Source organism: Elgaria multicarinata, chromosome 1, assembly GCF_023053635.1.
Source record: "Elgaria multicarinata webbii isolate HBS135686 ecotype San Diego chromosome 1, rElgMul1.1.pri, whole genome shotgun sequence".
Classification (NCBI taxonomy): domain Eukaryota; kingdom Metazoa; phylum Chordata; class Lepidosauria; order Squamata; family Anguidae; genus Elgaria; species Elgaria multicarinata.
The window spans coordinates 243,069-265,149 of record NC_086171.1 but is presented as its reverse complement, the minus strand read 5'-3'; the positions used below and the strand labels follow the sequence as shown (position 1 = coordinate 265,149).

At 55.1% G+C, this 22,081-nt stretch overlaps 1 protein-coding gene across 3 annotated transcripts in view; it reads left to right on the top strand.

Annotated features, from left to right (window-relative positions):
- The window catches only part of SMARCD3 (SWI/SNF related, matrix associated, actin dependent regulator of chromatin, subfamily d, member 3), a 32,893-nt gene that overhangs the window by 7,846 nt on the left and 2,966 nt on the right, over positions 1-22,081 (top strand). The window contains exons 2-11 of one of the 3 annotated variants that reach the window (XM_063121613.1): positions 6,057-6,310; positions 8,597-8,639; positions 10,661-10,783; positions 12,226-12,348; positions 13,002-13,097; positions 14,612-14,713; positions 16,101-16,262; positions 17,018-17,115; positions 17,847-17,982; positions 20,744-20,866. In XM_063121613.1, coding sequence (XP_062977683.1) covers positions 6,057-6,310; positions 8,597-8,639; positions 10,661-10,783; positions 12,226-12,348; positions 13,002-13,097; positions 14,612-14,713; positions 16,101-16,262; positions 17,018-17,115; positions 17,847-17,982; positions 20,744-20,866 — 1,260 coding nt within the window. Of the gene's footprint in view, positions 1-6,056; positions 6,311-8,596; positions 8,640-10,660; positions 10,784-12,225; positions 12,493-13,001; positions 13,098-14,611; positions 14,714-16,100; positions 16,263-17,017; positions 17,116-17,846; positions 17,983-20,743; positions 20,867-22,081 lie in introns of all 3 variants that reach the window. The other 2 variants (XM_063121608.1, XM_063121619.1) reach the window with 2 other exon arrangements.

Sequence of the window (22,081 nt, the reverse complement as noted above, 5' to 3'; positions counted from 1 at the left end):
AACTTTGCGAGATTCATGCCTAAAGGCACCTTAGTGATGTGTATTGTTTTCATACAAATTGCCCAAAAAATCGGGGGAGGGAAGGGAAAGTGAATCACTCTACCTCCCTCCAAGTTTGAGGACTCACCTTCCACATAAACTGGCGTGCCTTATCCTTCTGAAACATTGCAGTTTTATTACTTGGGGCTATCTGTATGTTAATTTCAGCAGAAAGGTCTACAACGAACATATCCTTTTTTTGGATACCCTTGAAATGTAAAGTCTACTCTTCTGCAAAAATCTCTGCATCTGTTAGTCTGAAACTTGGCAAGCTTCATTTCCTCAGCAGGAACACCTATCCAAGTAAATTTTACCAAGAAATAAAAACATAATGATTCTGAAATTTGGCAGGCTTGGTCCCCTACTAATTTCATCTACTTCTGACAAACAGAAAAAAGTTATAGCTATGGTCTTTTTTTTTTCTTCCCTTGATAATCATCAAGAAATACAAAAGTGCAGATTTCCAAATCTCAACTTGGGTTTGGTTCCCAAGTTGAAGTGGACAGCCTCCAAATTGGTCTGAGCAGAATCAGGCCATTTCCCAAAATGCCAGTTTGGGTCTAGTCTTGTCTTCTACTAAAATGTTTCCTCAATAGCCAATAGCATAGCATGGAATGGTATCCTAGAGGTAGGACGGACCTCAAAGGTCATCTAGGCCAGCCCCTGCCAAGGTATGAAGTCCATTGCTACAGCAACCCCAAGAGGTGGCACCTCTCCAACTTCTTCTAAAACAAGAATGAAGGAGAGGCCTCCACCTCCCATGGCCTCCATCTGTCCCACTGTTGAATAGCTCGTATGGTCAGGAAGGCATTCCCAATGTTGAATGAAGATCCTTGCTCTTGTAATTGGCCCCTGGTGGCTTGGGTTCTCCCCTCTGGTGTCAGAAAGAACAAACATGCTGCAACATTTTGGGACTGCTGTTCACCTATGGAAGGATGTTGCTCCTCCTGCCTCTTAACCTTCCCTTCAGCAGGCCAAACTTAACTGACTCCTTCAGTCTTTCCTCCCAGGCCTTGGCCTACTGACTTCTCACCATCGTGGTTGCCCTCAGCTAGACATATTGCAATTTGTTGATGCTTTTATTTATGAATTAAATTTATATCCAGGCTTTTTGCCAAAAATGATGCTCAAGGTGGCTAACAACAATAAACATACAGATAAAAATAGAATTTAGATTAAAACTTTATTTATTTTCTATAAAATGTATAAACTGCTCTGCTTTGAGAGATTTTAGAGCAGTGTATAATAAATTTAAACAATATACAAAAAGTTATAGTAAAAACAAACATAAAAGATAAAAACAGATACCTTAAAAACATAGCCACAAAGGAAATAAACAGTACCTAACCAGTTGCAAACCCCTGTTGCAACAAGCCAGCTTACATGCCTGAATCGAAGCAGCTTTGTCTGCCAGCAGAAAGTCTGCCACGAGGGAGTTCCACAGCAGCCGGCCCCATGTAGATTGTGTGACAGCAGTCCAATCAGGATGCAATTAACACGTGAGGTACTGGTTCCTCTCTATTCGGCCCTGGTTAGGCCTCATCTAGAGTATTGCGTCCAGTTCTGGGCTCCACAATTCAAGAAGGACGCAGACAAGCTGGAGCGTGTTCAGAAGAGGGCAACGAGGATGATCAGAGGTCTAGAAACAAAGCCCTATGAAGAGAGACTGAAAGAACTGGGCATGTTTAGCCTGGAGAAGAGAAGATTGAGGGGAGACATGATAGCACTCTTCAAATACTTAAAAGGTTGTCACACAGAGGAGGGCCAGGATCTCTTCTCGATTCTCCCAGAGTGCAGGACACGGAATAACGGGCTCAAGTTAAAGGAATCCAGATTCCGGCTGGACATCAGGAAAAACTTCATGACTGTTAGAGCAGTGCGACAGTGGAATCAGCTACCTAGGGAGGTTGTGGGCTCTCCCACACTAGAGGCATTCAAGAGGCAGCTGGACAACCATCTGTCAGGGATGCTTTAGGGTGGATTCCTGCATTGAGCAGGGGGTTGGACTCGATGGCCTTGTAGGCCCCTTCCAACTCTGCTATTCTATGATTCTATGATTCTATGATTCATGCATGGATGTGGCTGGATCCAGCTTCTGTGGGAATGGGTGCACTTGGCACAGAAGCCTCAACTGTGCAAAGGCACTTCACCAAAATGTAGGCATCCCAGTTCAGGGCTGAAGTCAGGAGTACACCCAAATGGCGTGCCTGACTCTTCAAGGGGAGGGTGACCCCATCCAGCATAGGTGGAACCCTTATTCCCTGATCTACCATTCAACTGACCAGCAGCACCTCCTCCTCAAACTGTAGTACCCAGAATTTAAGAACATAAGTAGTGACCTGAGGCTGGATCAGACCAAGGGTTCATCTCGTCCAGCACTCTGTTCACACAGTGACCAACCAGCTGTCGATCAGTGATGAACAAAGCAGGACATGGTGCAACAGCACCCCCCCACCCATGTTCCTAACCCCATGTCAGCTCCTCCTAAGCAATGTAGATGCTTAGGAGATTGACCTCTTAATCACCTGTTGGAGAATTTTGCCCAGTACTGACATCAGGATGTCTGGTCTCTAGTTTCCTGGATCTACCTTCTTCCCCTTCTTGAAGTCAGGGACAACATTTGCCCATCTCCACGCTTCCATCATCTCACCTGTTCTCCAGGAGTTATCAATGATCATTGACAATGGTTCTGAAGTAATGACCACAAGTGCCTTCAGCTTCCTGGGAGGTACTTCGTCTGGTTCCAGAGACCTGAACTCATTGGAAGTAGCTCTGTGTTTTCTCACTATCCCCTTTTACCTCCCCTGGTAATATGAACTTGCCTGTGGATTAAGAATCGGAGGAGAGTCTCCTCCATGTTCTGCCAACATCAGAGGTGTGCTCTGTTGGAACGCGGGAGAGGGCCCTTCTCTGCAGCTGTGCCCAGGCTCTGGAACGCCCCATCCTGGGAGACCCACCTAGGAACCGACACCCCACCCCCACCCCGCACTGATCTTCTGCCGAATGCTGCCATCCCAGTGGGCTTTTGGACAGCCATGTTGTTTGCTCTGCTGTCCCATGATACGGCTTTAATGCTGCAATGCCTGCAGGGCTTCTAGTGTATCTTTTCTTCCTTAAGTTTTGATATTCATTTTATTGCTAATTACATATATACTTTTTGTTAGACATTTTGTGAGCACAAGATGTGGAAAGGCAGGTTAGACCTTTTAATAGTGTTGGTACAGTGGCAGGCTTTGCTAGCCACAGTAGTGGCTTCTCAGTGCAGGGAGTGGTGGGAGGGCCTGCAGCCTCTCCGGTGGTTTTGTGTCCTGAATGGAAGCGTTGGCATTCCTGGGTAGGGATTTAGTCCCAGTGACATTCCTGCACTTACGGTCCAGGGGCTTTCTTCTCCTACGCGCCTCCCGCTCTGCTTCTTTTCTGTCCGCCCACTGCACATCGAGAGTGTGCCTGACTCTTTGGAAAGAGCATTGCCAAGGGGCATGCACTGCCTGCATCGCCCAGGCCTCTGCTGCTCCCAGGTTCTCACACCATTTCTTGCCTGCTTGAAATCATCTGGGTCCTCGTTGAGGGCATCCCTCCACGTCCAGGGTGAAGGTCTTTGCCTCTGATGGGCTTCTGCCCCCACCCCCGGCTTTCTCAGTCTTTTGTTACAGCAAAGTTTGCCAAAGGCCCTTTCCGGCCAGGAGGCCCCTCGTGGCCCTTGTTGCTGGCTTTTCCATGCAGAGGCCTGGCTGGGGCTTCAAGGAGCCAACCTCCCAGGAGCCACGTGAGAAGGGCTTCTCCGAGGGGGTGCTGCGTTGGGTGTTCATAGGGCGCAGCCGGAGGCAAGTCTGCAGGGGGTTCTGGCAGATCTCTCGAGGTCATGGATAACTCTTGTATTGTGACTGACAGGTGGCAGCTGAGTCTCCGTGGAAGGCAGCCAGAATGCCGGAGTGGCAGCAGCAGGCGGCTCTAAATCCGACGTGGGCTTACAGGGTCAGCTGCCGCCGCCGCTGCTGCTGGGATGGAGAAAGTGTGGCCGGCCAGCCAGGCAGCCGGGGGGTTGGTTGGTTGGTTGGGTGGCCGTTTTCCCTCCCCAGGCTGTGCCATGGTGATGTGCTTGTGGCTGCAACAGGTGTGCTCAGCTGAAAGGCTGCTCTGTCTCCTTTCTCCTTCCTCCCCCCTCTGTCCGGCCTCTCAGAGTTCTTCCCGTGGCGCACGCCCATGGCTTCCACCCCTCCACACAGTGTATGTAGTGACGAGGATGATTTGTTTGGATGCATTTTTATGAGATGAACATAGTGCCTTACAGAGCTACTTGCTCTGTAAGGCACTAGGTCCCTGCCCCAAGGCATTTGCAATCTAAATGTTGCTGGTGAGGGAAGGAAGAGGCATGGGCAGTGAGGGGTGGGCGGGGACAAGGTGCCTCCACTAAAGCCGCTGGGCACGAGCCTTGCCAAAGGCTCTGTGAGAAGAAGGGCTTGCAGGGACCTGCAGAAGGCAGAGAGGAGAGCCAGTGTCAGGTGTTGGGAGGAAGGCAGGCAGGCAGGCAGGCAGGGGACAGGCAGAGGCCCCCAAGGAGGGTGGGCAAGGGGGCAGGAGTACCTCTGGGGGCAGCAGGCAGGCAGGGCCAGGACACAAAAGGTCATGGTGAGGAGCGTCAAAAGGGGGCCGGCCCGGCCCAAGATCTTTTGCCGCAGAGACGGAGCAGCATGCGTGCGCCCCAGAGCAAGGCACGCAGCAGGACCCAAGGCCAGCCAGGCTCTGTGGCACCTGAGGCAGAAATCCCCACGCGCCTCCCTCTCCCCTCATCACCCAGGAAGGCAGTCAAATGCAGTTGCCATCAGTTTAGTAACGAACCACTTGCTGCCTTTTGGTGACGCCCAGAACTGGCTGTCGGAGGTGGCTGCCTCCTGGTGCTGCAAGGCAGGGCCTCTCTCAGGAATGGGGCGCAGGTTCCGACAGAGAATGGAGCGGTGCTGTTCCCTGACCGCAAAGGGAAGCGGGGTCCTGGAGTCCAAACACCAGGCCTTCAAGGTGACTTTGCTTTTCAATGAATTAAGCCGCCAGAGCGGTTTTTATCCAGATTCGCTGTTCAATTCACATCCTGAAATTTCTTTACGTGAGCTGATTTATTCTCCCCAAGACTCCTGGTGTGTGCAGCTGCAAGAGAACATGCAGCCATGTTCTTGTTCCCTGCATTGCAATGTTGAGGACCCACAGCAGCCCCCCACCTCCCATGAACTATCAGGCCACCCTAGGCCACCCGGCACTCCTCACTCAGCGGATGTGTCCAGGGCCCCCTTAAGGGTGTGGAGAGCATTTGGAAACCCCTGCCCTGGAGGAAGGGTTCCTGGGGCAGGGAGAGACTGTGTGTTGGCTCCCCGGGAGGGAGGGAGGGATGGGACGTGTGTCCACAGGTGTCTCTGGGAAGGGTCATGGGTCATCTGCTTGGCATGGAGACCGTCCCTGGCAGCCTCTCTGGTTAGAAGAGTCAGGTCGGGAAGTTCCCCCACCCTTCTGCCAGAAAGCCTGGAAAGGCTGCTTCTGCCAGCCATGTTGGGCTCAATGCACAGAGAGTCCGGCCCTCTCTGCCGCAACTTCCTCCATCTATGTGCTTCGTGGTCCAGGCTTTTCACTGTGCTCTTGCCGAGGCCTCTTGGCAGATGCTTCTTGGATCTGAGTCGGCCAGGCCAAGGTCCAGTCTCTGTCTCTGTCTCTGTCTCTGTCTCTGTCTCTGTCTCTGTCTCTGTCTCTCTCTCTCTGAGGGTAGGGTTCACCTGTGGGTCAGCCACGTGGGGCCAGCCACCTATCCAATAGGCCCCAACAATGGCCGTTCCCCCTTGCCACCTCCTTCGCTGTAGCAGGATGGCTCCTTGCCATCATGAGCCTGTCAGCTTCTCCTCTCCTTCCTCCCCAGCACAAAGCTCCACTGGTAGTGCCATGGACAAGTGGACGCCCCCCTCCGCTCCATGGCCTGGCTGCCCCTTTGACACGGGGTTCAACGTGTGCCTTTCTCTCCTTCCCTCCCTCTCTAGCGTCCTGGGATGCCCTCAGGCGCCCGCATGCCCCACCAGGGGGCTCCGATGGGTCCCCCAGGGCCACCCTATGTGGGGAGCCCCTCTGTGCGCCCCGGGATGCCCCCGGCCGTGATGGAGCCCACACGCAAGCGGGCAGCGCCCCAGCAGGCCCAGCAGCAGCAGCAGCAGGCCCAGCAGCAGCAGCAGGCCCAGCAGGCCCAGCAGCAGCAGGCCCAGCAAGCAGCAGTGGCAACGCAGAACCGGCCCCGGAGGTGAGTGTGCTGGGGCAGTGGCGGGCAGGGTGGCGGCTCACAGAGGAGGCCCCTGTCTCCTTCCCCCTCTTGTGTGGTCAGAAGCTGCAGGAAGCGGGACAGAGCCGTGGGCTGCCCTGCCAGAATGGGGTCCCCTCCCTGTGCTGGAGGAGCACCCGCTGTGCTTTGCCTTCCACTGCACCGTGCCTGTGCCACATGTCGAGGTGCGTGTGAGCAGCAGGGCCTGGCCCTTATAAGAACGGCCCCTGGGCTTCCACTGGGTTTTCCAAAGCCCCCAAACCTCATCCCTGTTTCCTCAGGAAACTAACAATCCAGAGGCAGAGAGAGCCGTCAGTGTTGGACGGCGCTTGGTGCTTGCAGTTGCTCCCGGCAGGGGAGTCGTTGGGCAGCTTCGCATGAGGGGCGCTGTCGTCCGCACTGGCCTGGTCCTTCTGGCCTTCCCACATCCCCGTCCAGCCGGTATTGCCTCCTTCTGGGCAGAGAGTGTCCCCTTCCTCTCCCAGGCGCTCTGTCCAGAGAGCCGTGTGTGTGAGAGATAAGAGCTTGTTTCTCTCTCCCCTCTTCCCTGGAGTGTGCAGGACAGGGTCACTCGTCCCTAGGGAAGCTGCTGGGATGGCCTCTTCATTATAAGACATTTCAGTGGCACGTCTTATAATGCCTTGTGGTCTTGACTGCAGTTGGCCTGCATCAGCAGCATCCCCAGTTTTCCAGCTGGGGGAACTGAGGCTGAGTAAGGAGGGGGACGCCAGACCCTCAGCCAGTCAGTGCGTGTGAGTGAGTGAGTGGGTCTTCCAGGATCCTGCTCTTCGTTTTCCTTCTGGAGGGTTGAAGTGGCTGCGCCGTCCTCTGGCTTCCCTGCCTCCCTCCCTCGGATTTTGCGGGGAAGCCTTACTTCGCATGGACCAGGGCTTCATTCTGCCTTAAAAGCTTCCTGACTGTTAGAGCAGTACGACAATGGAAGCAATGACCTAGGGAGGTTGTGGGCTCTCCCACACTAGAGGCCTTCAAGAGGCAGCTGGACAGCCATCTGTCAGGGATGCTTTCGGGTGGATTCCTGCATTGAGCAGGGGGTTGGACTCGATGGCCTTGTAGGCCCCTTCCAACTCTACTATTCTATGATTCTATGATTCTATGCATGAGTCAGATGCTCACTTGGTAGCCCACTCAGGTGCAAGTGTGTCATGACAATGACCACGTTGCCTTCCATTTTCAAGCCTAGGATAGGCTGAGATGAATGTGGGATAGTGCACTGTGTGCTTCCTCCTTGCTCCCACTGATTTGTGTCCACATGTCTGCACATGCAAATGGACCGGTGTGTTTGCAGCCACCTCCTTCTAAGCTGTAGACAGAGAAAACGGAACCTGAGACATTGGGGCTCCCCTGGGAATGATGAAGCCATCACCGCACAGCACAGACCTTTCTGAGGCAGGCAGGCAGCTGCAGTACCTCCTGCCGTGCCAGGACTGGTTGCCCCCCTGCCTCCCTCCTTTTGGGGGGCAGGTGCAAACCTTTCTAGGTAGGGCAGCCTTGCAAATGGGTGGTGTTGGCTGATGGTCCAGCATGGCTGCTGCTTCTGGATTATAGGACTTAATCTACACCAAGCAGGATATTACACTATGAAAAACAGTATGAAAGCAGTATGTGGTCTGTGTCTTATGGGCCCCAGCAGTTGTCAGTGCACTTCAAGGCCTCTGTAAAGCAGTCGTGTGGCTCCTGCCTTTTACATACCACTTTCATAGTGCAATATCCTGCTTGGTGTAGATGAGGCCTAGGTTTGCTGCTACCAGTCACTGGACCCCTGAACGTTGTGGCACCGCTTGAGCCCTAGAAAGAGGAGCTGCTCTTTGCCCGCTCCATGCTTGCCAGCCTGGCCTATCGCCCTGCCTCTGGGCATGGGAATCCGAGGAAGCATGGCTCCGTTTGAAGAGGGAACCCTTCTGGGCAGTGGCCCTAGCCATCCTGAGCAGCAGAGGATGGGGCAGGAAGGGGTCAGACCTGCTCGGTCCTGTTCCTGTGCTGCATTCAGACCGGCAGCGTCCACTCCTCTAGCTCAGCTGGGGGCGCTTGGATCAGCTCGGTGGGGGCGGGGGTGATGCTCTGTCCAGGGAGCAGAGCAGGCCCCCAGGGGGCTGGAGGGAGGGGAGATGGGCAGAGTGAGATCCGTCCTCCCAGACCTCCACAGCTGCACGGCAGAGATGCCAGGATAATTTAGCAGGTGGCCCTTGTTACGCCTAGGCTGGTCACCATAGTAACATGCTTTCCCCCCTTTCTTTTAAAAATGTGCAGTGCCAAGAGGAGGAAAATGGCAGACAAAATACTCCCTCAGAGGGTGAGTTGTTTTCATTCCTCTTTTGCTTCTTTGACTGATTGGGTGGATCCCACAACACGTGTCCCCTGTGGGTTTGAAACGAGAACAGTGTAGCTGAGCCAGGGGTACGCGGTGGCGGAGCAACGTGGAGGTTGTGGCAGACTCCATGGTGAAGCGCCGGGAACTGTGGGGCTCCTCCCCTCCCTGTAGGTGTGCGGGCGCCCCGGAGCGTCAACCCCATTTCTTGTACGATGGGCCAGGGCATGGCGCCGTCTGCGCCTGGGGGACTGTGCAGGGGGCCTCCTGGGTGAGAAGTGGCTCATTCCCAGTGTATCCCTGTCTGGTGGTGCCGTGAGCCAAACTCCCAGCTGTTTTATTTATTTATTTATTTATTATTTATTTATTACATTTTTTATACCGCCCAATAGCCGAAGTTCTCTGGGCGGTTCACAAAAATGAACCAGAAGCATGGCAGCATCTGGTCACAGCTGTGATCCCCTGGAGCCTGCCTGGCTAAAGCCCTACTCAGGTGTTATGCCGGTGGAATGCACCATGCGCGAGCAGGAATGGGGCTGCGTTGCGTAGTCCTGGCATCACATCATAATGTAGCGCCACCCATAGGTATCCACACGCACAGGGTGCTGGGTTCCGAGTTGTGGGGAAGCTGCAGGCGTTCACGCTGTACACTGGGATGCCTACGGGCAGAGCTGCGTTGTGACGGTGCATTGGAGTGGGTGGGTGGGGTCTATTCAGCGTGGCCCCATTCTTGCTCGCGTGGTGCATTTCTCCACTTAGCATGACTCCTGAATAGGGCTTGAGCCAGCCACACCTGCACACTTTCTCCTTCCTGGCTGTGGTTGGCAATGGCTCCGCGGCTCCACCCGGGTTCTTTGCCAACGCAACGCATCCGGCTCGGGCGGTTCTGTTTCCTTCCTCCCCCTATTTCCTAGAGTCCCATTTTCAAATGCATCAGTGACGTGTCAGGCACAGGATGAGCCCCAGCAAGCTCTCTGCAGCTTCCATTTGTATCGCCCATTTATTTTTTTGATGTATCTTATAAGTCACACCAAAACGCCTCTTTCTAGTCATATATGCTTATGAATGATGGGGGCAGGGGGGGCGTGAGGGGTTTTTTGAGCCACTTTAGCAAGGTGCTTAACGGGGGTGACCAGAAAGGTGGTTTTCTCAAGTTGTTTAAAAAAAAAAAGTGTTATAAGGCTATAACATTACAGCCTTATACTGCTCTAATACTTTTAAAAGATTAATTATAGGGCTATATCACTATACCCCTCTATAAGGCTATAACGCTAATATATATGTTGCATTATATCATGATATTTATTTATTAAAATATTTTTACTGCTCTTCCTCCTTGGAGAAACCAGAGTGACACCAAAATGAAAATATTTTTTCATTTCATTTAGGTGTTATTTCACACACACACACACACACACACACTACCTGAAAGGGTATTTTAACACTACTTACAAGATGGTGTGTGTGTGTTTAAAAAAAGGTGATGAAATGGGCAGAAGTCTTGGCCAAATGTGTGCCATGCTTTGGTTGGCTCCCTGCCCAATGTCAAGAGCACGGCTTAAAAACCACGGCTTAAAAAAAGCGCTGAGCACATCTGCACCCGGGAGGTTGCATTTCTCTTTCTTTCTCAAGGAAGTCAGGCTTTTTCTGGTGAGAAAAACCGCTGGAACCCCCATAAAACAGTGGATGAGCTACGGTGGCCTCCCCACAGTCACTGCTTTTGCACAGAGAGTTGTGCGTAGATTCAAAGCTTGCGTGCTCCAGCGCTGAACCTGCGTGGGCCTGGTGCGAGCCGCCCCTGGGCTCCGCGCAGCTTCTGCCCCCTGGTTGGGCAGAGCCCTCCTTTCTCTGCTGGTGTGGCGAAGGGAGAGCGGCTTCCCACGTGGAAGCCCTTCCGCTCAGTCTGAGCAGAGGTGATGCGAAGCAAGGCCCCGCTCCGACAGGCTGCCCGGCCTGGTGGGAGTGCCTCTTCTCCAGTGACGTGCCTCATGCCACTCCCTTGCCAGATCCGGGAGCTGGTCCCCGAGTCCCAAGCCTACATGGACCTCCTGGCCTTTGAGCGTAAACTGGACCAGACTATCATGCGAAAGCGAGTGGACATCCAGGAGGCCCTGAAGAGACCGATGAAGGTACGAGCAGTGGGTGGGCGGGGGGGGGGGGACGACAACGACACACACACACACACACACACACACTCCATGCTGTGGGGACCAGGCCCCTGCCGCCACTGCTGAGGGATTGCTCCTTGCCAGGGGACCTTTTCCCACTGGGAAAGAGCCTTCCCTTCCCTCACCCCGCTCCCATTCCTGATGGGGCTTGGTGATTTCCCTCAGCGCTCCAAGCAGTGACCGCTCTGCCCACCTGCCCACCTGCCTGCCTCAGTGCTGGAGCCACGCTCCACCGTGGCCTGGCGGTTGGGTCCTTCTGTCGTGCGTAAGCCTTTTGCCTTAGGGTTGATTTAGGTATTTGCTGATCATGTATTGTGGGATGGGAGCTGCTGGGTTTACACTCTCCTTCAAGGAGGAGTTCGCTCGTTGAGGCGGATGCTGCTTTAGGTTGATTTTATACATATTTTAGTTTTTTTCTTTGTGTTATTTTATTATTCTGTAGTTTTAACTACTGCACTTTAATTAATGATTATGCGTTTCTTATTATTTGGTGATCATATGCTAATTTTTGTCCTTTGTGAGTTGTCCAGTGGGGCCTTCTAACAGGCCATGTGCTGGGATATACACGTGAAAAATAAAATTTTACAAAATCTGGTTGTGAAGGTCAGGTAATCAGTCATGAACCTGATCAACTTGGGATATCAGGCACCTTCTAACCATGTGCAGAGTACATTTTCCTCATTCTTTAGGATTAAAACCCATAAGTGTCCTCAGGCCCTTTCTCCAGAAATGCGTTGTCAGTGTGAGTTCCCCCTTGCAGGCTGCTGCTATTTGCCAGGTGACACAAGCAGAGGGCTGTGAGACGTTCCTCCGTCCAGGAAGGGTGCGTGTGGCATGGAGAGTCAATTTGTGATTTGTTCCTCTATTGCATTTCTACATCACCGAATAGCTAAATCGGGGAGGACGGTGCAGATGTGCAAAACAAGGGAGTCTGAGAAGTCCTTTGGCCCCTGGAGAGAAACAGCTGGCCCAGACTGGTCAAGGCACAGGGGATGCTACATGCTCCAGCCGGGTTTGCCCCCGAACCTCTGGATTTGGCTGGAAAGGCCCCTGAGCAGGAGGGCGGGGGCTTCCTCTCCATCGCTGATCACACTTGCCTTTTCTGTCAACCCCTCTGTGGATGGTCAAGTCTGGCATTGCTGTATCCTTGCTTGTCCTTCTGGCCAAAGGGCGGTCCTGGAGGCTGGCATTGGCTGTTGGGTCAGCGTCTGTTGCTCCTGCTGGCCACTAGAGCGTGTGTCCCCCCACCCATGAACAGGCATGGACACAGTGGGGGTGGGGATGCATGGGCCCACTTGTGGGGGCTGACCCTTGCGGAGCTGGGGAGCCACTGGCATTTGGCGTGGACCACACACCCCCTTCGCTGGCCCTGATGTCTGTCTGTCTGTCTGTCTATCCAACAGCAAAAACGGAAGTTGCGCCTTTACATCTCCAACACCTTCAACCCGGCCAAATCGGACGCGGATGACTCGGAGGGCAGCATTGCCTCGTGGGAGCTGCGCGTGGAGGGCAAGCTGCTGGACGATGTACGCCCGGGCCGTCCTTCTCCGCCGTCTCTTTTCCTGCTGGCTGGGCGGGGGCTGCTTGGGCCGGACGCAGCCGCTCCGGAGGGGCCGTGCAGAGGAGGCCCTCAGCCAAGGCAGAAGTGGACCTGGAGCAGGACACGGAGGGTGGGCAGGCGAGGGCTGTACCAGGCGGTCTCGGTGTGCCCCGTGGAGCTCTTGGCCCCAGTTCCTCCGGGGGAGGCCAAGCCCGGCCACGCCCGGCAGCCAGCGCAGGGCACCCCATGCCGCTCACTGCTGGCTTCCACGGAATGGTGCCCGTGACAAGCGGCAGGGGGGAGGGAGGCAGCCAGAGTCCAGGGCAAGCGAGGGGGCAGGAGTGGGGCTGCTAGAGAAAGGCCCCACAGAAGAGGAGGGCGAGGTCCCCAGGTAGGGAAGAACATCCGGGTCTCTGGAGCAATTGAGGCGGAGGGAGGAGGGAGGACCCATGAAGGTGGGCTTCAATGAGGCCTGGGCACTCTTCCCCGGGGAGCAGGAGAGGCCTGTGCCCCCCTCCTCGGGCTCTCCCCTGTCCAGAACGGGCCCCCTTTTTGCTGGAGGGAGGCTGCCCTTCACACGCCTCGCTGTTTCCCACCTGCAGTTCTGGGTGCTGATGCTTCTCCCTCCTGATTTCACAGCTCAGTAAGCAGAAGCGGAAGTTTTCCTCTTTTTTCAAGAGTTTGGTCATTGAGCTGGACAAGGATCTCTATGGACCGGACAATCACCTGGTGGAGGTAAGTGGGCTGCACCGCCCAAGGCAGGAGCCAGGCCTTGCAGAAGTGCAGCCCGTGAGGACCCCCTTCTCCTCCCCCTTTCCTTCTGCGTTGTCCTACTGGGTGCTTGTTTCAGGCTCACGGGTAATGCCAGCTGGTGCAATTAAAATCGGGATCTTTCCCTTCCCTTCTGTTATTCACCAGAGCTGTAGTGCTCTTAGTATGCAAGATGCGTTTGCTGTCATCAACTTGGGGCAGGACTTAGGTAATCCCATTTTACAGATGGGAAACTGAGGCTGAGAGGTGGGTGGCTTGCCTCAGGCCACTCAGCTTCATGGCCTTCCACACCCCAAACCAGTATACATGGGTGGCACTGTCCTGCGGGCGAAATGCTCACGGCAAAGACTGGCCTTCTGAGCCCTTTGTCAAGTTTGCTTCCAGTTCCTTTCCTCTGCAAATATGAAACGGAAGGCACGGGAGAAGCAGCGGACAGCTCAGCCCTGTCCTGGGACTTTGGGGTTCCCCTCCTAGCAGGACTGGTTGGGACCACCACCCACTGGGCCACTTCTAACTCTACTGTTCTATGATTCTTCTCAGCCCACTCTTGCAGCCTTGAATCATTTGGGGCTTTTCTATACGAGGCGTTGATCACGCACTCATCATCCCTTACTCACAATTGTTTATGGGTTCTTTAGACGATGTCATGACCCAAATGATCTCATTCATTGATCGGGTAACCTCCCTTGTGGACTGTGGGAATGCTGTGGACATAGATTCATAGGATAGTTGAGCTGGAAGGGGCCTATTAGGCCATCGAGTCCAACCCCCTCTTCAAGGCAGGAATCCACCTTAAAGCATCCCTGACAGATGGCTATCCAGCTGCCTCTTGAAGGCCTCTCAGGTGGGAGAGACCGCCACCTCCCTAGATAACTGATTCCATTGTCGTACTGCTCTAACAGTCAGGAAGTTTTTCCTGATGTCCAGTTGGAATCTGGCTTCCTGATACTTGAGCCCCTTATTCCTCATCTTGGACTCTGGGAGGATCGAGAAGAGATCCTGGCCATCCTCTGTGTGACAACCTTTCAAGTCCTTGAAGAAGTGCTATCATGTTTCCCCTCAGTCTTCTCTTCTCTAGGCTAAACATGCCCAGTTGTTCCAGAATCTCTGCGGGTGGGGGGAGCCACAGTGCAATCAGGGAGAAATTGGCAGGGGGGAGCATTGGGTGGTGCCATGGTTCCCCTCCCCTATGGGGGCTGCAGTTTGTGCACCCTGGTCTAGAGGTGGAGCGCTTGGCACGGCCAGGTGGCAGCCCCTTGCCCCTCCGCCTGGCGTGAAACCCAGCAGAATCCATGGGCCCATCAGAGGGAAGCACCGATCTGTGCTACCCTAGATGTGTGACGTGTGAAGGAAAGGTGGGCCACAGTGAGGAGTGTGTGGAGTTCCCAGGTGGGGAGGGGGCTTAAACGCCTGACTATGGCATGAGTCTCTGGACAGGGCGGGTGCTGAGTTGCTCTTTATGTGCTTGTCTCTGGCAGTGGCACCGGACCCCCACCACCCAGGAGACGGATGGGTTCCAGGTGAAGAGGCCCGGGGACGTCAGCGTCCGCTGCACCCTCCTGCTCATGCTGGATTACCAGGTCGGGGGGGGAGGGGCTTCATGGGTGCTGGTTGTGGCAGAGCACGCTGGCCTTGCGATGGTGCTGAGCCCCTCCAAATGGCTGAGGCCCTCCGGCTGCGGCCAGTGCGGCTGATGAGGCGAGGAGCGCCCAGGGAGAGCAAGGCCCTGGAAGGTGAAGGCCGAGGAACAGCCATGGGGCGCAGCAGGAGGAGGCCTTTGTGGGCCACGCTCCAGGGGCAGCCTCCAAGCTGGGGCTCTTTGCAAGATGCCCAGGAAGGGATCCCTTCGTTGTCGACAGGGGTTGGTGGTGGGCCCACGGGTGGCCTTCCTTTTAGGCCTTACCCTGGCGGAAGGCCCACCAGAAACCCAAAGCTCAGCGGCCACAGGGGCTTCAGTGGAGGCAGGCGTGCCGGCTGGCAGGCTCCTTTTGTGCCCGGTGCAGAGTGACGCTTGGCAAGGGTTCTGCGCTCTGCCCAGTCACTCAGGTGCTGAGCTCTCAGAGCCCCTTGGCAGGAGGCCTCGTCCATCCGCCCTTCAGAGGCAAGGACACTGCTGACCAGCTCGGCCCGTCAGTCTTTGCCTTTGCTTCAGTCTTGGTTTTAGTTATTTAGTCTTAATTCTGCTTTGATCTTGCTGCTGCGTTTTTAATTGCTATTTTTATTTTAATTGTTTTGCTTATTGTAAGCCGATTTATTGTAAGGACACAAGTGCTGGAAAAATGAGGCATAAATAATAATATTTATCATAAATAAGTCAGGAAGGAATAAATAAACAGCCCTTAATTCATTAATTCTCTATTAACATTTTGCCCTAAATTTGTTTTAAGAGGCTGCTGTGAAGCCGGGTTTGGGTTAGGGTTGCCGTTCAGGGCGCTCTGCGGAGGGCTGCAGGCCCATCTGGCCTGAGGGAGGGAGGGAGGCCATGGCGGCGTGGAGGCAGGATTGTGCCCCCCCCCAGCCCAGCTTGGAGCACAGCTGAGGGGCTCCCCGGAATGGTTGAGGGCCAGGCTCAGCCGTGGGGCAGAGGCTTTGGCAGAAGCCAAAGGTGTCTTTTGCATAGCCACCTTTGTGAAGAACTGCATGGCACTGCCCTTGGCCAGCTGGGGGGGGGGGCTCCTTTGTAGACTGGGGGACCTCCTCCTCCTCCCACCCCTCAGGGGAAGAGCTTGCTCTTTGGACCCCTGTCCTGTGAGTGGGTGGGTTTGAGGGGGGTGGGTGTGTGCCTCGAAACACTGTGCGGCTGCCACCCGCTCCACACACCCCACCTTCACCAGCTGGCCCAGCAGCTCCAGGGCAGCAGTTTCCAGCAACACCAGCTGGCCCGAAGCGTGGGTCAAAGGCATGTCCGAGCCACGTGTCCCGACGTCTGAGGCTTCTTCTTCTCTCTCTTCTCTCTCTGGGCTGCAGCCGCCACAGTTTAAGCTGGATCCTCGCCTGGCCCGGCTGCTGGGCATCCACACGCAGACGCGCTCCGCCATCATCCAGGCGCTCTGGCAGTACATCAAGACGAACAAGCTGCAGGACTCCCACGACAAGGAGTACATCAATTGCGACAAGTACTTCCAGCAGGTGAGCCCCTCCTGCCCTGGGGGCGGCTGTGGGGCAGGAATGCCTGGCCGGGCCCCTGCTGGGCTTCCGTTCTGGAATTGGGCACGATCCTGGTCGTCAGCCGCCTTGGGGCGATGCGGAGGAAGGACAAGGAAAGATGTTGATCAAGAGCCACGGCTGCTGCCACGGCCCCCTCCACCTGCTGCCACGGGGGCAGGGAGGCGGCTTGCTGTGGACTGGAGTGGCTCTTTGCCCAGCATGCCACGTCCTGTCCCCAAGGACCAGGACCAGCCTGGGGGTGGGGTGAGCAGCCAGGCCAGCTCCATCCCTTGCTTGGGCAAGCCTCTTCTTGGAGCAGGAACACGTGGGTGGGAGGACTCCCCCCCTCCCCTCAGGGTGTGTGTGGGACCTGACAGACCATGTCCCAAGGTCCTGGGCCTGCCTTTGCCTTCCTCTCCGTGTAGCGCCTCCTCCAAAGCCCACCTGGCTCAGCCGCAGCTCTTCTTGCCTTTCTGTCTCCCTGAGGCCGGCAACGGCTCCTCCTCCCCTTGACTCACCGCGCTCCCTTCCGGGGGCCCTGGGTGCGGCTGCCCAGCCCCTGTGTGCCCCATGGCCTGAGGAAGAGGGGGCCCGCCCCCATTCCTCGGCCTGTGAGATCTGGGGCGGGGGGCGGGGGCGGGGGCTAGCCTCTCCTTCCGAGGTGGGGAAGGGGACGCCGGCTGCCAACGTCCTCGGGGGAGGTGACACTGGGATGTCCCTCTGCTTTGCTCTTTCAGATCTTTGACTGCCCACGGCTAAAGTTTTCCGAAATCCCGCAGAGGCTCACGAACCTGCTGCTGCCACCAGACCCCATTGTCATCAACCATATCATCAGGTCCGGCAGCCCCACCTCCCCCTTCCACCCTGCTTGCCAGGAAGGGCCCTGCTCCCCACCTTGGTCTCCTGCTGCCCACACGTGCCCCGCAGCCCCTGGCCTAGCTGGTGCGGCTTCCCGGGCCATGTCACGTAGCCTGCATGAGCCATGCAGTGCTGACCAGCTCCCCTTCTGCACTCTGTGTGTGTGTCCCTCCCTCCCTCCCCTTCCCTTGGCTGCATCAACCCTTTCAGGCCCTCAGGCAGGACGGAGTGTCAGGCGTGAGCCATCCTTTGCCCTTCCTGCTGAGAGCAACCTGAAGGGAGCTTCCTGACTCTGTGGGGCAGAGGGGGGAGACGAAGGAGGGTGCCCCCCAGGGAGGCCCAAGGGGGGGGGTGGCAGTTGGCCCAAGGACACAGAGCTAGTGGTCAGGGCAGCCTCGGGGGCCAGGTTGGCTGAGCCCAGAAGAGCCGTCCTCTGGGGATGGGCCATGGGAGCTCAAGGGTGGAGCCCCCGCCTCACGGGCAGAAGGTAGGCCCCCGCCCCACCCCCGGCTGCATCCCCAGGCAGGGTGCAAGTCAGCACCATAGCCCCTTCCTAGCTCCATGGGCCCATGGCCGCGCGCGGCACAGAGTGGCTACCCTGGCCACTGCGTGCCTCCCCCTCCCCCACCCACCTGAGCCTAGCTGTGCAGCGTGTGACTCTGAAGGCCTCTGCCTTCCCCTCCCCTTTCCCCCACCCCATCCCCACAGTGTGGACCCCAATGATCAGAAGAAGACGGCCTGCTATGATATCGATGTGGAAGTGGAGGATCCCCTCAAGGGCCAGATGAGCGGATTCCTCCTCTCAACAGCAAATCAACAGGAGATCACCGCTCTGGACAACAAGGTGCGGAAGCCGGAGGGGGGCAGGGAGGGAGAAGAGAGCTATTCTGGATGTTTGGGGCTGGAGCTTGCAATACTGCAGCGGTGGGTGGGTGGGTGGGTGGGGCAGGGAGTTCCATGAATGGCAGAAGGGGGGGCTTAGGCTTTGGGACTCTTGACGAAGGCACTTTCAATCTGGAGAGCAGAGCTGTCTGATTTTTGGAGGTGTGTGTGGAGGGGAGGTATCATCACGGAGCACATGCGTGGCTTGAATAGAAACCGCTCCTAGGCCCCTTTCCCCACACCAGGCATAAGACTAGAACCCAGGCATAATGTTAGAAGTTAAGGGGGTTAAAAGGGATCATGAAGAGCTCCAAAGGGATCTCTCCAAGCTAGGAGAGCCAGCATCCAAATGGCAGATGTGGCTCAACGTAAGCAAGTGTAAGGTGATGCAGCATGTTGGGGCAACCCCCCCCCCTTCAAGCATAACCAGATGGGATCTGAGCTGGCGGTGACCGAACAAGAAAGGGATCTTGGAGTTGTGTTGGACAGCTCGATGAAAATGTCCACCCAGTGTGCGGCTGCTGTTATAATGGTAAACTCCATGTTAGGCATTATAAGGAACTGAGAATAAAAGTGCCAGTATCGTACTGCCATTATAAAAAAATCTATGGTGCGACCACACTTAGAATACCATGTACAGTTCTGCTCTAAACACCTAAAAATTTTTTTTGGTAGAGCTGGAATAGGTGCAGAAACGGGCAGCAAAAATGATCCAGGGGCTGGAGCATCTCCCCTGTGAAGGGAAGTTACAACAGCTGGGATTGTTTAGCTTGGGAAAAAGGAGGCTAAGGCATAATTATGCTTGATGTGGAGAATGTGGACATGGAGACATTTTTCTCCCTCTCCCATAATGCTAGAACCTTGTGCGGTCATATCCCATGAAGCTGATGGGTGGGAGATTTGGGACAGATCAAAGGACATATTTATTTATTTATTAAATTTATATACCGCCCCATAGCTGAAGCTCTCTGGGCGATTTACAAAAGCTAGTTCTTCACACATAGTTAAACTCTGGAATGTGCTACCGCAAGATGTAGTGACAGCCACCAATTTGGATGGCTTTAGAAGGGGGTTGGATAAATTCCTGGTGAAGAAGGCGATCAATGGCTATTCGTCCTGATGTGCTACTTCCATTATCCGAGTAAGTCTGTGTGCACCAGTAGCTGGGGATGATGGATCAGAGGGTGCTGTTCCACCCATATTCTGCTTGCGGGTCCCTGGTTGAGAGCTGGTTGGCCACTTTTAACTGAGTGCTGGACTAGATGGACCCTCGTTCTGATCCAGCAACATGGCTCTTCTTATGTTCTTTACCCAGTGGGGTCAACCCATGTGGCGAGTGGAGGGAGATCTAGAATGGATGAAAAGGAAGTCCTTCACACAGCGCACAGTTCAATTCTGTGAGATTCACGATCACAAGATGTAGTGATGGCCACCAAGTTGGGCTGCTTTCGGGTGGATTCCTGCATTGAGCAGGGGGCTGGACTTGATGGCCTTGTAGGCCCCTTCCAACTCTGCTATTCTATGATTCTATGATTCTATGAAAAGGCTATCCACAGCTACTAGTCCTGATGGCGCTGTGCTACCTCCAGATCAGAGGCAGGATGCCTCTCAGTCCCCGTGGGCTTGTGGGCTGCTTGTTGGCCACTTCTGTGGGGCACAACGCCTGCCTAGAAAGACCTCCTTGGACCCAGTCTGGTGGGCTGCTGTTGTTTTGTTTAGCTGCTTGTGGCAATCCTGATTTTACACACACTGACATGTGCCCCCTCTCTGTATTGATGGAGCGGCCTTTTCTGTCAGGAAGTGAGCTGGGATGGTGCAGGCGTCACCTGTGATCTGGATTGTGATCCTCTTTGTGTGTGTGTGTGGATGCGCGTGTCCTCCTTCTCTTCCCTTCTCAGAGCTAACTGGTGCCAGTCCTGCCAGGTGGGGTGATGGATGACCACTGGCTCAGGAGGGCTTTATCGAGGGAGCAGGGCACGTTCTCGAGGGAAGAGAGGCCTGTCCGAGACACTCGTTAAGAATGTCCGACGAGCAGCCCTGATGCCCTTTGGCCCGGCCGAAGGGAGCCTCTCCAGCTCAGCCTCCTGCTCCCAAAAACAGCCATCCACAATGTGGGGTGGGAGAGAAACAGCCGGCGGAATGGGGAGGGTGCTTGGCTCCATTCCCTGCTTGGAGATAACTGGCTGGCACTGCAACAGGCATGTGGGGTGAGATGGGGGCCCCTTTGAGCTGTGACAGCCACCCAGGGCTGCCTGCCTGCTCCTGAGCCAACGTCACATGCGTCTACCCCACTGGCCAGGATTCCTCGGGAGCTGCTTCCTCCGGGGCTTATAGCTCCGCAACGTCCACGCCGCCATGCTCCCGGTCCCTCTTTTCCAGGCTGCCTTCCGTGGTTCAATGGATTTCATGGACCTTGGATGTCGTGACGTTGTCTGAGGCCTGCTTTTCTGATAATACCATGGCAGAGGCCCCTTTGATAGGGGGGCCTCAGCACATGAGCTAGCTTGTGTGGGGCAGAGAAGTGGTGGTCCTCCAGCCTAAACGAGATGGCGGTCCTTTCTTGATCCCAGCTCGGGTGTGGGAGGCCATGCTGGCGTGTGGAGTGAAGCCATAATGGTGCGGGGGAGGGGCAGGGGGGCATGAAAGGTTTCGCTGGAGGACCTTGTGGCAAATTGCCCCCTTTTTCTAAGCAAGGGGCCCTTCTGTTGTGCTTCTGTGCCCAGATTCATGAGACAATTGAATCCATCAACCAGTTGAAGATACAGCGAGATTTCATGCTGAGCTTCTCCAAAGACCCCAAAGGCTACATCCAAGACCTCCTCCGGTCCCAGAGCCGGGATCTCAAGGTGGGCTTGCAGCTGGGCCAGTGGGTGGGTGGGTGGGGGTGGGCGGGACGGGTTCTGGATTTGGGCTGGTTTGTCCTTCAGGTTGCCTCTGGCTACATGGGACTCCATTACCTGCGCAGCCGTTTTAACGGGCAGGCTTTGTGGAACACGGCCCTGTTGAGAGGATGGAAGAGGCATGGCAGAAAATGTTGTGGCAATGTTTACAGCAGGGACTGGGAACCTCTGGCCAACAGACCAGTGAGGTCATCCGGCCTGCTCAGCCTGGGCGGGCCCCCTTCCCCAAGCCCCACCCCCCTAAAAACCAGTGGTGATGGGGAAATCCCTGCTCTTCTCTCTGAGGAGTGATTGGGGATAACAACAGGGATGCACTCCTCCCCCCACTAGGCTAGCATTGCCTGCCTGGAGTCCTCCCCAGTGGGGGAACCCTTCTCCAGCTGCCCCCTCAGTCAGGAACCCAGCTTTGCTGCGCACAGGCTCTCCCAGCTGGGACGCAATGAATGACTTCCAGAGATGTGGCCATGCCACCCCCTCCCACCCCCCACCCCCATCCACCCCGGGTTTCCAGGTTAAAATAATTGAAAGCTATTTCAAAAGCACCACACAGTGAAGGTTGGCTCAGAAAGCAGATGCACCAAATGGCCAGGTAGCCGTGTTGGTCCATATGGCAATGTCCAGTCAGGCAACGCCCTCGTTAGGACCTACCCAGATGTCACAAAAGATCTGATTTCTCCAATGCATTTCATTCCAGCAATGCTTGCGCAAGAGGCTTAATCCTGTCCCCTCCCAAAGCGCATTAGGGCACATTGAATCACTTCCCTTTACCACCATTCCTCCAACTAGAGAGATCAGCCTGGGGGCGGGGCGGGGCGGGGGGGGGGGGCTACATGGGGGGTGTACAAAAATGGTAAACATTAAAAAGTGTACAAAATTTAAAAAACTATCAGAAACATAAAAACAATAGTATAAAAACAACAGCGGCTACTTCTACTGCAAGGAAAAGGCATGGGGGTTAGGGTGGGCGGCGGCTGAGTTCTATGCTAATCAGTGGGCCAGTTTAAAAAAAGAGTTCAACATGGCAGAACTGGTTACCAAATAATTATTTAAAGTTAATACTGAACTGGAAGGTTAAGACATACTGACCGATACCTGGTATAATCTAATTTTTTGGGGGGTAGAGATTCAAGAAGGCCATTCAGTGGCAGATCACGGTCTGTT